This window comes from Oncorhynchus tshawytscha, linkage group LG22 (assembly GCF_018296145.1).
Source record: "Oncorhynchus tshawytscha isolate Ot180627B linkage group LG22, Otsh_v2.0, whole genome shotgun sequence".
NCBI lineage: Eukaryota > Metazoa > Chordata > Actinopteri > Salmoniformes > Salmonidae > Oncorhynchus > Oncorhynchus tshawytscha.
In genome coordinates, this window is record NC_056450.1 from 7,226,403 (window position 1) to 7,238,916 (window position 12,514).

The 12,514-nt window shown below is 46.9% G+C and overlaps 1 protein-coding gene across 1 annotated transcript in view; it reads right to left on the reverse strand.

Annotated features, from left to right (window-relative positions):
• Nucleotides 1-516: 516 nt before the first annotated feature.
• Nucleotides 517-12,514, reverse strand: part of LOC112221660 (fidgetin-like protein 2) — a 30,626-nt gene continuing 18,628 nt past the window's right edge. Inside the window, 2 exon segments of the mRNA XM_024383872.2 lie at nucleotides 517-3,284; nucleotides 3,287-3,889. Coding sequence (XP_024239640.2) covers nucleotides 1,744-3,284; nucleotides 3,287-3,889 — 2,144 coding nt within the window. The 3' untranslated portion in view covers nucleotides 517-1,743.

A 12,514-nucleotide genomic window follows, 5' to 3' on the forward strand; every position in this document is an offset into this window, starting at 1 on the left:
ACATGGATTTTATGGGATCAAATATCCTTTGAAATACCTGAATTACATTCAATGTTACTCTTTGTATCATTTTCAAGTTTCTCCCTCGAGGCATATGCACAGACAGCTGCAGTGTGTATACAACAGGACTGTGTGAGGTCTTTTCACCTTTTGCTCGTCAGCTCTTCCTCCCCTCTTTTACTCTCTTCACTAAGACTGAAGACTACATACATTCTTTATTTCTTTTTTGAGGTAAAGAAATTCTTCCTGAGCATTTCAAACAAGACTACATACATACATACTAAGAAAACAAGCAGATAGGTGAAAGAGACAAACAGACATCAAAGATACCGCCATCTTGCCTTGCTGTGCTTGTCTGTGTTATAGGGCTGTAATTAAAGCAGCATTCTCAGGGAAAACTGCACTGAATGAGGAATGTGTGATAAACCACAGTTCAAATATACTGTATGTGTGGATGTTATACTCATGGCTTTGAATGATAGTGTTGTATATTCAACCACAACCTAGTCTCATGACCTTTATGTTCTATTTCAACGTTTTTGTAAAGTTGCATATTAACGTTTTTTTTTTTGTACGTAGAGTACCATTCAGGATGTACACAATTGATGAGTTATTGTAGTGGTTTTGTCTCAAAAACAGCTGTGAATGATGTGATACTGTACTATAGGGGAAAGAGGGACTATTGATCCAAAGTGTCCACGATAAGACCAGATCAAATGATGATGATGCTTTTTGTTGAATTATTTCAGCACAATGCCATGACTTTGGTGAGAAGCTAAAAGCTGTGTTTTAAGTTAATAACCCATAATGCTAAGAGACAATGAGGTATTGTTGATCATTTTTTTGTGGAAAAAAAACCCACTATAGTTGTTCAAATTGATTCTAAAGCTGTTTTCACACACCAAATGACCAATGAAAACTAAAACACCACAGGAGTGGACTGGTAATAGATAGGGTCCTGAGAGTAGCAGTCAGACAACAGAGAGATCTCTCAAAAAATCCCTGGGTCATGTTCATTAGGAAACAAATGTTTTAAAATGTTTTGCAACGAAAATTGCTTTTATTGAATGAGTCCAGGTAGTCCTGCCCCCTTTCAATCTGTTTTGCAACGGAAAGCAAAAAAAAAAAGTGTTTCTTATTGGACAAGTCCAGGTTGTTCCTAAAGACCCTGGTGATCCATCACCTTGGACTACGTCACCTTGACAACACATCACTGACTTATGTCCTGTAGTACAAAAAAAGATGGATCTTTGGGTGGAATCCTAACTGTCTAGAGATGCACGTTGCACTCAACTCGGCTTTTGCGTGATTCATGCACTGATGTCGAGATTTGAGAGACAAGTTATGCACATAGATCTCAAGTTAGGATTTGAACCTTTGAGAAGTAATCTCCAATGATGCAGTTATCCCACCATATAGGTTCAACTACTACTGTAATACACTGCCCCGTCCACAAAGGCATCATCTATCTTTTTCTTTGGGAAAAATAAAGTATATGTATATTTAATAGGAACATCAGCATGCTAACCAGAGAAACCTACGTTAAATCTGCTTCTCATCTCTCCCAAACCTTCGATCTTGACAATCTAACACCTTTGGTTGCATAATAATAATTAATTGCAAAAAACTAAACAGTAAAACATTCCCAAGACTTGTCATCATGTCAAAAGTGAAGACAGGGTTTACATTCAGTCCCCTACATTATATTACATACAGTGGCTGTCTCCCTGCCTTCCTGCCTTCTCAGTGGCTGTACACCTTGCTCCACTCCATACAAGTGTCCAGTTCTTTCGGGGTGGCGTTCGACTGCGGAAGCACCTTGCAGAAGGCGTTCTCAAAGTCTTTGAGGGCTGGGGGCCCTGTAGCCTGTCCTGAAAGGCTGTGTAAGGGCCCCTGAGGGCCCGAGGTGGATGCTGAGGATAGGGCCTGCTGGCAGAGCTGCAGCAGCTCCCACACAGAGAACCCCTCTGACCGCTGCAGTACAGCCCCCAGCTCCCTGTCACTGAGAGAACATCCCTGGGGCACTAGCGCCTGCAGCAGCACCTGTCTCCGCATCCCCGCATCTGGCAGACCCACGTGGTAGTGCTTGGCGAAGCTCCGATGCACCGTATCCTGGAGCAGGTCTGGCCTGCCAGTGGTACACACTACGATCACCAGCCCAGGGGCTCCCCCCGCCGACCCTAACCCCATCTGGGCCTTCTCCAGGGCGGATAGCAACACCTGCCTCAGCCCCTCCTCATCCTCCAGAGCCTCCACTTCACTGAGCAGCACAACAGAAGGCTGTCTCGCCCCCGCCACCTGCAGCGTGGCCCCCAGTATCCCCTCGGCATCCACCTTGCCTTTAGAAGCTAACATGGCCCCGCTGAGCCTATAGAAGGAGGCCCCAAGCTGGGCGGCCATGGAGCGGGCCAGAGTGGTCTTCCCGCTTCCCCGGGGGCCGAACAGCAGCACGGTGGCTGGGGGCAGGATGGCAGGGCTGGGCCTTAGACAGGGCCACAACAGCTCCTCCTCCAGGGCAGCCTTGACGTGGGTCAGCCCAGCCAGCTCCCCCCATAGCAGGGCCGGGCTGCAATCCAGCACTTCCCCGTTGACTAGATCCAGAACCATGGGGTCTGGACTCTTCATGCTGGCTGTCTCCCCTGGTCCAGGCCCAGGATGGCCCTGGCCGTGGAGGGAGGGGCGTTTCTGGTTGTGAGCCTGGGAGGAGCGGTGCTGCTGCTGTTGCTGCTGGGAGTGGGAGAAGACCTGGTTTTCTGACCCCCCTCCTCCTCCGTTCTCTCCAGTCATCCCTGCTGCCGGGCTGTTCTCACCTGCCACAGCCACCATATAGGGAGGGGACACCAGGGGCTGGGAGGAGGGCTTACTGGGCTTAAATGCCAGGGGATCTGTGCTGCCTGTGGTGAATCTGATGTTTCCTTTATCCCCCATGCTGTAGGGAGAGAGAGAGTCCCCTCCTCCTCCGGACTTCATTGGGTCGTAGCCTGAATACTTCCTGTATCGAGAACCTTCCCCCTCCTCTTCCAATGACATGTCAAATGCCTTCCTCTTCACCCCACTTCCAGACTCCTGGTAGCTGTAGCTACCCCCGACTACAGTGGGCCGGGAGGGGAGAGGAGTAGGGGCGGCCAGCCCGGAGTGTAAGTACCCTGCAGAGGGGTGGCTGTAAGCGGGGGCCAGGCTGGGCTGGTGGGGGTAGCTGGTTGGCGGGTAGTTGTAAACTTGGGTGGAGGGTGAGTAGCTGGGCACCAGGGTGGGCGTGGGCTGGAGGGGGTGGTGGAGGGAGGCGGGGGAAGTGCTGAGCCAGGCAGGGGCCCGGGGCAGTATCCAGACGAGAGGTAGGTACCGTTGTAGCTGGGGGGGTTGTAGTCACCGGAGTGAGACCCAGAGCAGGAGCTGCTACCACTATATCCAGAGTCTGAGAGGTTACTGTTGACCACTGACACACTGCTGGCACCTGGGGGCCCTGCTGATGTGGCCCCAGCCTTGGGACCTGACAGACCATCCAGGGACACGGGGTAGGGCCCCTCCGCACTGTGGCTCAGGGGCCAGGGCTCCAGCTCAGTCTTGAGGCCATTGAGGCCCCCGAAGGCCCCTGGCTCTGGGTAGGCCCCTACAGCGGGCCCCGGTGGACGGTTGTAGGGCGAGTCTAGAACACCAGAGTACTTCTCTGCATAGCTCTTCAGCAGATTGGAGGCGGTTAGGGCACCAATGTCGTCATTGGCCCAGGCGTAGCCGTGGGTGGAGCCTCCTCGGCCGTGGGTGCGGCCAGCGGCGTACAGCTCGGACTTGTGGGCCGGCGAGGAGGTGGTGGAGGACACATCCAGGTGCTGCTCAGGCCACTGGCTGAGAGACTGGGCATGCTCCGGGTTCCAGTGCATCTTATACAGGCCTGGAGGAGAAGAAACAGAGAGAGAGAGAGACACCAGGTTGTCAGGTGCTGTTTAGGACAGTGGTTCCAGTGCATTTTTTACAAGCCTGGAGGAGACAGAGGCAGAACTCAGGAAATTTATACGAGACATCACAGAACAATAAATGTGTTGAAACCAGTGGAGGTCGGTGCCGTTTAAGATGAAGGGAGGACAATATATTTTTTTTCATGAGCATGGCCTATTAAAGCATATTGGATGACTGTCAATCATATTCCATTCACCCATTTTAATGTAGCAGAGATGCTATGTTAGCTCGCTATGTTAGGCTACTACATGATACTCAAATTTTTCCTTTACCCATCATGAGGTTGCTACAACCTCGCCTATGAAAAGTTTGTGAACAGAAGCTTCGGAATGAATATACCCCTAATCACACATGAACACAGTTCACTTTCATAGCAGCCACGATGTATTCCTTCTCGCATCTTTGCAATCTCCTCCGCTTACCTTTTCCCGTCGCTTGTGGACTTCAATGCACAACACATCAGCTGTATGTGACCAGGCGAAAAAACCTTTCCAAGCCAAACCTCATAATAACAGCTACACACATTCTACATCGGTGTCACCATATTAGCTAAAGTAACGTCGTAGTCAACATATTTAATAGAACTAACACATTATTAAACCCCCTGCAATCATGCAGTAATGTTACGGTGTACAGTCAGTAAGCAGTTTAGCACTTACACCAGCGGGCCCTGGTGGCAATAAATTAGTAAAACCCAAAGCTTACCTTGACCTGGAAGAGTTCTAGTGTTTTTAAACTTTGTTTCCATTGAACATGCCATACAAATAAAGGCATTTTAATTAATTATATGAAGAGTGCCTTCTTTTGATGACCAATTTAACCCTTTTACCAAAGAGCACCTTCCGTCTACCAAAATCTGCTATTGTGTACCTTAGTAGTGTTTCCCTTCCTTCTTTTGTTCCAGTGTTGTGTTGAATAGTCATAGCCAGCGAGCTAACATAGCATCCCTCTGTTTGAGCAGGGTGTTTGAGTAGGCTAGACTACCTATCTGCATTTGCTAGTTAAGTAAATATGTCTCTAACTCCCTCTTGCTTCTCCTTCCTTTTGAAAAAAATGTATTTGTTCAAAACTGTTTTCTCTCTCTTTGAGTCTTACACATTTTATGCACTGCAGCGCTAGCTAGCTGTAGTTTATGCTTTCAGTACTAGATTCATTATCTGATCCTTTGATTGGGTGGACAACATGTCAGTTCATGCTGCAAGAGCTCTGATAGGTTGGAAGACATTCTCTGGAAGTTGCCATAATTACTATGTAAGTCTATGGAAGGGGGTGAGAACCATGAGCCTCCCAGGTTTTTTATGGAAGTCAGTGTCCCCAGAGGAGGATGGAAGCTAGCTGTCCCCCGGCTACACCATGGTGCTGACCTACAGAGTGCTGGTGAGGCTACTATAGACCTTCATTGCAAACAATGTGTTTCAATCAAACATTTGGTGACGTGAGTATATTGAGTATAGTTTTGTCTAAAAAGGATAACTTTTTAAGTTTCACTGAGGAGGATGATCCCCCCCCCCTTCCTCCTCTGAGGAGCCTCCACTAGTTGAAACACTATAAAAGCCTATTGTTTTTGTGTGCAACCTATTATCTTCTTCTCACATATATTATTATTGGAAAACGTCCCTCAACCTCACTTGTCTTTTAACATTGTTTTAACACAGGCCTTTCAACGCTCCTTTAATCAACACTCTCTTTTTCCTCAGCCTGTTTTCCTCTTTGCTACTACTGTGTCCACAGTGACACATGGCCAGAACACCTCTTATCAGAGAGGCTGTTCGTGGGAATGACTTTCTCCTGTTTCTCCTGCTGGTAGTGGATTGTGTTTTAGTGTTACCCTCATGCATGGCAACAGAAGGAGCTCATATTACCCAGAGAGGGGGGGGGGGGGCGGTGAAGAGAGGGAAAGGGAGAGAGAGAGAGACTGGGGAGAGGAGGAGAATAAAGACAGAGGGAGGGAGAAAGAAAGTGAGAGAGAGATAAAGAGAGAGCGCGAGAGAGCGGGGAGAGAGAGTGAGAGAGAGAGGTAAGAGGCCAGGAGGAATTGGATGGAGCTGTTTCCCATGTTGTGTTACTAGTGTGGTGGTGATAGTATTGATAAGGTTATCCTACTTCTCCCTGCACCAGCAGCACTCCCAGATGACCTATTGTTATCTCCCTGCTGCATGCTGTCACCCCCTTCCCCTCCCCCCTCCCACCCCGAACCAACCCCTTTGCGCACACCATCGCTTCAAAACAGACCACTGGCCGTCTCGACAGAGAAAGGGGGAGGTGAATGCTGGACAGTGGTTTGGAGAGAGGGGGAAGAGGGATGGAGGGAAGGGGAGAATGGACACTGGACAGTGTTGTGGAGAGAGGAGAAAGGAGGAGGGGGTTGGGTGGGTTTGGAATAACAGAATAGTGTGCTATTCATCTGCAGCCTCCCATGGAACATTGGGAGAGTGGAATGCCTGTTCCTGTCTGTTACTCTGTACTTTGGCTGACTAGCTGGCGCTGGTGTTCCTCTATATGTGTGTGTGTGTGTGCTTTTGTTGGTGCACGTTTGTGTGTAGCACAACGCAGGGAGCCTCTGATTGATCATGCCTGTTCAATACACTGAGAAGACCAGCAGAAAAGGGAGAAAGGGAGCATATGGAAGAATGCAAAAGGGAAAAAACAACTGAGGTTAGGATCAGCCGCTTCATATAGACTCACACAGTCAGGCTGCTTCTTGCTGAGGCGTTAGCTTGACATTCCAGGAATAGTTTGGCATTATTGAACTGTCACGATTTGGCCTGGGGAGTGGAGGACTAGGACTATTGCCAGGCAGAACAGGCAGAGGAGAGGAGGAGTGGAGGACTTGAACTATAGCTAGGCAGAACAGGCAGAGGAGAGGAGGAGTGGAGGACTAGAACTATAGCCAGGCAGAACAGGCAGAGGATAGGAGGAGTGGAGGACTTGAACTATAGCCAGGCAGAACAGGCAGAGGAGAGGAGGAGTGGAGGACTAGAACTATTGCCAGGCAGAACAGGCAGAGGATAGGAGGAGTGGAGGACTTGAACTATAGCCGGGCAGACAGAGTGAAGAGGAGAGGAGGGGTAAAGTAAAGGAATAAAGAACAAGAAGCTGTCATTATTACTTGCCTGGCCTCTTCTAGTCTGCGCCCCAGATGGCACCCTCCCCATTCCTTTTCTAGCACACTACTTCTGGACCCATAGGACCCATAAGAGTAGTGCACTTCGTAAGCTGCCATTTGGGATGCACCCTAAGTATTCCCTTCAGCAATAGAGAGAGGCCTAGCTGCTTGATGATCCATGATTCATTCCTCTGTCTGTATGACTGTGAGGCTGGAGCCTGGACTCTTATTGCCATTTAAATCAAACCGCTAATATCCACCGACCGGCAACTGCCAATCTCTCTCTGTCTCTCTCTCTCTCTCTCTCTCTCTCTCTCTCTCTCTCAAACCTCAACAACATCCACCAACCGCTGTGCCTTTCCTCACTCTTTCCTTTGCTTGTCTCACTCTGACTGTGCTGCTTTCCTCGACTACTAAACTTTGGCCTCCATCGCTTTCTCTCCGCCCAGTGGGAACCTCCAACCTCCAGCCCTCTCCATGTTTTTGTCTTCAAACGGCATCTTTTAAATCAATCATTTAAATCAAATCAACCTCAATATCCACCAACCGCGGTGGCTTTTTCACTCTGACTGTGTTGCTTTCCTCAACCTAAACGTTGACCTTTTTCTCTCTCTCTTCCCCCCTGGAAACCTCCAACCTCTCTTCAGCTTCTCCGTGTGTTTTCTTCAGCTTACAGCCTCCCTATTAATTCAGTCCCATCAGATCAGAGCAGCAGAGCAGATGGCTGTTGGATTATGAAGTCCTTCATATTCAAATCCGCAGACTGCCTTAAGTTCCCAACGTCCAAACCAGTTAAAGTAATCAGTCCCCTAAGCCTGCCACACACTGCGGTCCTTCCAGAAACATTGACAACCTGTATTAGGACACCACAGTCTTTTTCAGGAAACATGCTTAAAGACATTTGGACATTCTCCACTCCACACCCAGCCAGCTGACCATATATTTCTGTGGTCTGACTTAGAAGTCGTTGTCCGGCAGATTGGAGAGAGAAACGGAGAGAGAGAGCGAGAGAGAGAGTGAGAGAGAGAAAGAGAGAGAGAGAGAGAAACGGAGAGAGAGAGAGAGAGAGCGAGAGAGAGAAAGAGAGAAGAGAGAGAGAGAGAGAGAGAGAGAGAGAGAGAGAGAGAGAGAGAAAGAGAGGGTAGAGTAACTCCAAGTCCAAGAGACAAAGAGAGAGAAACAGAGAGACAGAGCGAGAGAGAGAGAGAGAGAGAGAGAGAGAGTGTGTGTTGCTACAGAGAGACTTAGCTCCATGTCCTTCAGGCCAGTCCGTTCCCATCTGTGGCAGCAGGCAGTTTGTGAGCAGCGTAAAGCCCAATAACGGAGCCAGTGTGGGACAGAGACAGATGGAAGCCCAGGGGATCTCATAAAACCTGCAGCGGACAGAGGGAGGAAGGGGAAGGTGGAGAGGAGTGGGGGAGGGAGGGAGGGACTGGACAGCAGGCGTGTGGACCCAAAGAGGATGGAGGAGGGCGAACGTTAGGACATTAGGATGGTAGAGGACTCATTGAGAAATCCAGGGGGGTCTAACTTCTGGCCACTCCATCATCAGAGCAGCATGCCAAGAGCTATACAGACGGATCCTGTTCCAGGGAGACCTGGGGCATATGGTACAGGTTGGGTGAAAAAAAAATTGGTACAGGTTGGGTGAATTCTTTTTTCTCATATTAGAAAAAACCTCACTCCCTCTTTTCTTAATGATGCGATCACTGGCGTAACGCAGTTTCTCTGGACCCCCAATATGGTCGGAGTCCCCAGACATTTAAAAAATAAATACATTGAATGCGTCACCCAGACAGCCACTCACAAAGTATAGACTACCGATCGCTGTCCATGGTGCTGAAATTGAGACTTCTATTGGGGGTGCTTATCTAATCGATGATAGGCATTCTATGGTGCCTGTGCATGTAGCCAATATCTTTGCTTTCGCTAATGGATAAATGTTTATTGGTAGGCCTATTTTGTCGTAATTTTCTCATGTTAAGCCTAACAATTCAGAAAGCTATACACGGTGTTGCAAGGCTGCTATTAATGCAATTACTTGTTCAGTAATTAAAGTTGGAAATTCACATTTTTTTCAACAGCATACTAATCAGCAACCAACTGATTTTTACAATAAGATACAACTGTCCTGTATAGTCCTATCTGAACCTGCATGACCTGAGCCGTCCTCACACTCTCTCCCAGCTGGAATAGAAAGTTGTTGTGGGCAAAACCAGTCTATTTATGTCAAATAATACAGTCAGCACCCTCAAAACATTTAGAATTCAAGACACACTTAACCAGCATTGCTACCACAGCATTCTGCAGCAATACACCATCCCATCTGGTTTGCGCTTAGTGGGGCTATTATTTGTTTTTCAACAGGACAATGACCCAACACACCTCCAGGCTGTGTGAAGGCTATTTGAGACCAAGAAGGACAGTGATGGAGTGCTGCATCAGATGACCTGGGCCTCCACAATCACCCGACCTCAACCCAATTGAGATGGTTTGGGATGAGTTGGACCGCAGAATGAAGGAGAAGCAGCCAACAATTTCTCAACTCCTTCAAGACTGTTGGAAAAACATTCCAGGTGAAGCTGGTTAAGAGAATGCCAAGAGTGTGCAAAGCTGTCATCAAGGCCAAGGGTGGCCACTTTGAAGAATCTAAAATCTAACATATATTTTGATTTGTTTAACACTTTTTTGTTTCCTACATGATTCCATATGTGTTATTTCATAGTTTCGATATCTTCTCTGTTATTCTACAATGTCAAATAATACATTGGTACTGTAGAATAATACATTGATACTGTATTTGTTTCTTAGAATTCAAGAATGTGACTGATCAAAGTGCCTCAAAGTACCTCAGGCCTTGAGAAATAAATGATTGAACTGATGAAAGTAAGGGGGTATCGGTGAACAAATGCTGTGGTCCAAGGCTACAACGACGCCACTGTAATGAGTTGAGCTTCCTCGGGTGTTCCAAAGGGCATATGAGAACGAGAGCCTTGTGCTTCGTTCTTAGGTAGTTCTTCATTCGTTTTATTTTAGAAAATGATCTCTCCGCAGAAACGACAGTTACAGGGATGGTTAAAAACAGCTTGATTGCCGTAGCAACATCACGGAAACTGTGCAGAATGGTGAGGTGCTTTAAATACAGCAGCTCTGCAACATCTTTATTTGAGCATCTCACATTCTCCTTAATTGCAACTCACTGTTAGGAAGGTGTCTTTAATGTTTTGTACACTCAGTGTGTAATGCACAATGTCTCAGGAAAGACTGTCTGGGTTGTCAATACTCTGTATAGAGAGCAGTCAAGCCCAGAAACTGGACCTACAGGCCACGGTGAAAACATGTGTACACAGGGAAATGCAAGGTGACGCAGTCGCATACTGTAGCTACTATAGGCCTCTGCATGAAAAAAAGAGAGACAAGCACAGACATAGAGGTAGGTTTTTCTAAGAAAAATAAAGAATAAAAGAGACACAGAGAGAGAATCAACAAGGAAGACATCAGGAGACAAGTTGGACATACTTTAATCTACCTTGATTGCAGCCCATTTGCGTAGGCTATTAGCCAGACAAAACCTGCTGAGTTCAGCAATAAATAGTGGCAAAATGTATCCTCATGCCGACAACTTTTTCCCTCATGCCGACAACTTTTTCCCTCATTGTTTGGCTACTTGATGTATAATTTCTTTAAAGTGTATAAATAGCTGCTGAATAGCAACTATATAGTGTGTACAGCTATAATGTAGGTCAGTGATCGCCAACCTTTTCAGTCCAAAAGCAAGCCGAGATCTATCGCTCAGATTTTTTTATTAAAAGCCTGACTTAAAAAACACAAGCCTATGCAACATTAAAAACAGTTTTGTAGCATGGAGGTTTGTACAGTAGGCTAATGGCTCATTACATTATCACTGCATACTGGCTATGCTTGAATCGCCTTACTTCAAAATTGTAGGTATATGAGCCCACTGGTAATAGATCATTTGTTGTATTACTTGTGAGGCACAGCTGAGTGAACATAGTGATCCGTTTTTCTATTTTATTGGACTAATGGCCTGCATCTGATTGTCAGTCAGTCTGTTGGGAGAGAAGGAGGGATGGAGGGAGGTAGTAGAGGTGAGGCTGGGTCTCACCAAACTCACCATCCCTCCGCTGAGAAAAGGTGAAACAGTCTTCTCTCCAGCTTAGAGCTCTTCTACCCAACCCAAGCCCGACGGGCCCCGACGTTATGCATAGGGTTAGGACCAGGTTGGGCCTGTTTTTTCATCAATAACTAGGGTACTGGTTAGGGCTCGGGTATCACTAATTTGATCACAAAAATGTTGAAGCTGAGTCGTATGCTCGTGGTCTGCTGATTAGTACAGTCATGTCTGATTAAGATCATAACAATGTCGGATGTGCTTCAACCTCATCAAATATAAGAGGAGAGATGATTAAAAAATATATACAATGTTCCATGAGTTTTGTTAGAGTTTAGAGTGATGAAAAGTAGCTAACTACTCACTTATATCTCTTCATTACTTGAGCAGAGGGAGCCAGAGATACTTTTGAGGAGATGGGAGACTCCATTGGAGTTGTGTTAACACCCTTTGTGTACGTTGCCAATGCTACGTCAATGGGCCATGCGGTGCATTCTGGGCGATTCTGGGACAAGTAGAGCTCTCCTTCAAGGAGTGAATGAGAGTCAGTTGGGCACTAGCTCAAAAACCCAACATTAGCATGAATTTCATCAACAAGAAGTACAACATTAGAAATCTTTTCTGAGATGTAAGATAATTAACTTGCTAATAATTAACTGTAATATTGTATAGCTTTGGAATCGTGACATTACGTACTTTGAGTGATGATTAGCAACCGCGTGACACAGCATGGCAATGTGAACGTGATTGGTCGACATTCTGCTTGGTGGGGCATTATGCGTTCCACCATTGATTTCCCAATGGGATTCCTATCTCCTCCTTTCTCGAATATATCTGTCAGAGCAACCCAACTGAAGCCATTGGTATGGATACACAGACTCAGTGCCGCCATGAGCACAGCGCATGCAGTGGGAGCTGCGTGCAGGGAGAGATCAAGTGACAGAGAGGACAGAGACACCAGTAAATCACCCCCACACCATCACACCTCCTCCTCCATGCTTCACGGTGGGAACCACACATGCGGAGATCATCCGTACACCTACTCTGCGTCTCACAAAGAAATGCCACAGAGAAAAGAAAGAATTTTGACACATCCGACCAAAGGACAGATTTCCACCGGTCTAATGGCCATTGCTTGTGTTTCTTGCCCAAGCAAGTCTCTTCTTCTTATCAGTGTCCTTTAGTAGTGGTTTCTTTGCAGCAATTCGACCATGAAAGCCTGATTCATGCTTTCTCCTTTGAACAGTTGATGTCTGTTACTTGAACTCTGTGAAGCATTTATTTGGGCTGCAATTTCTGAGGCTGGTAACTCTAATGAACTT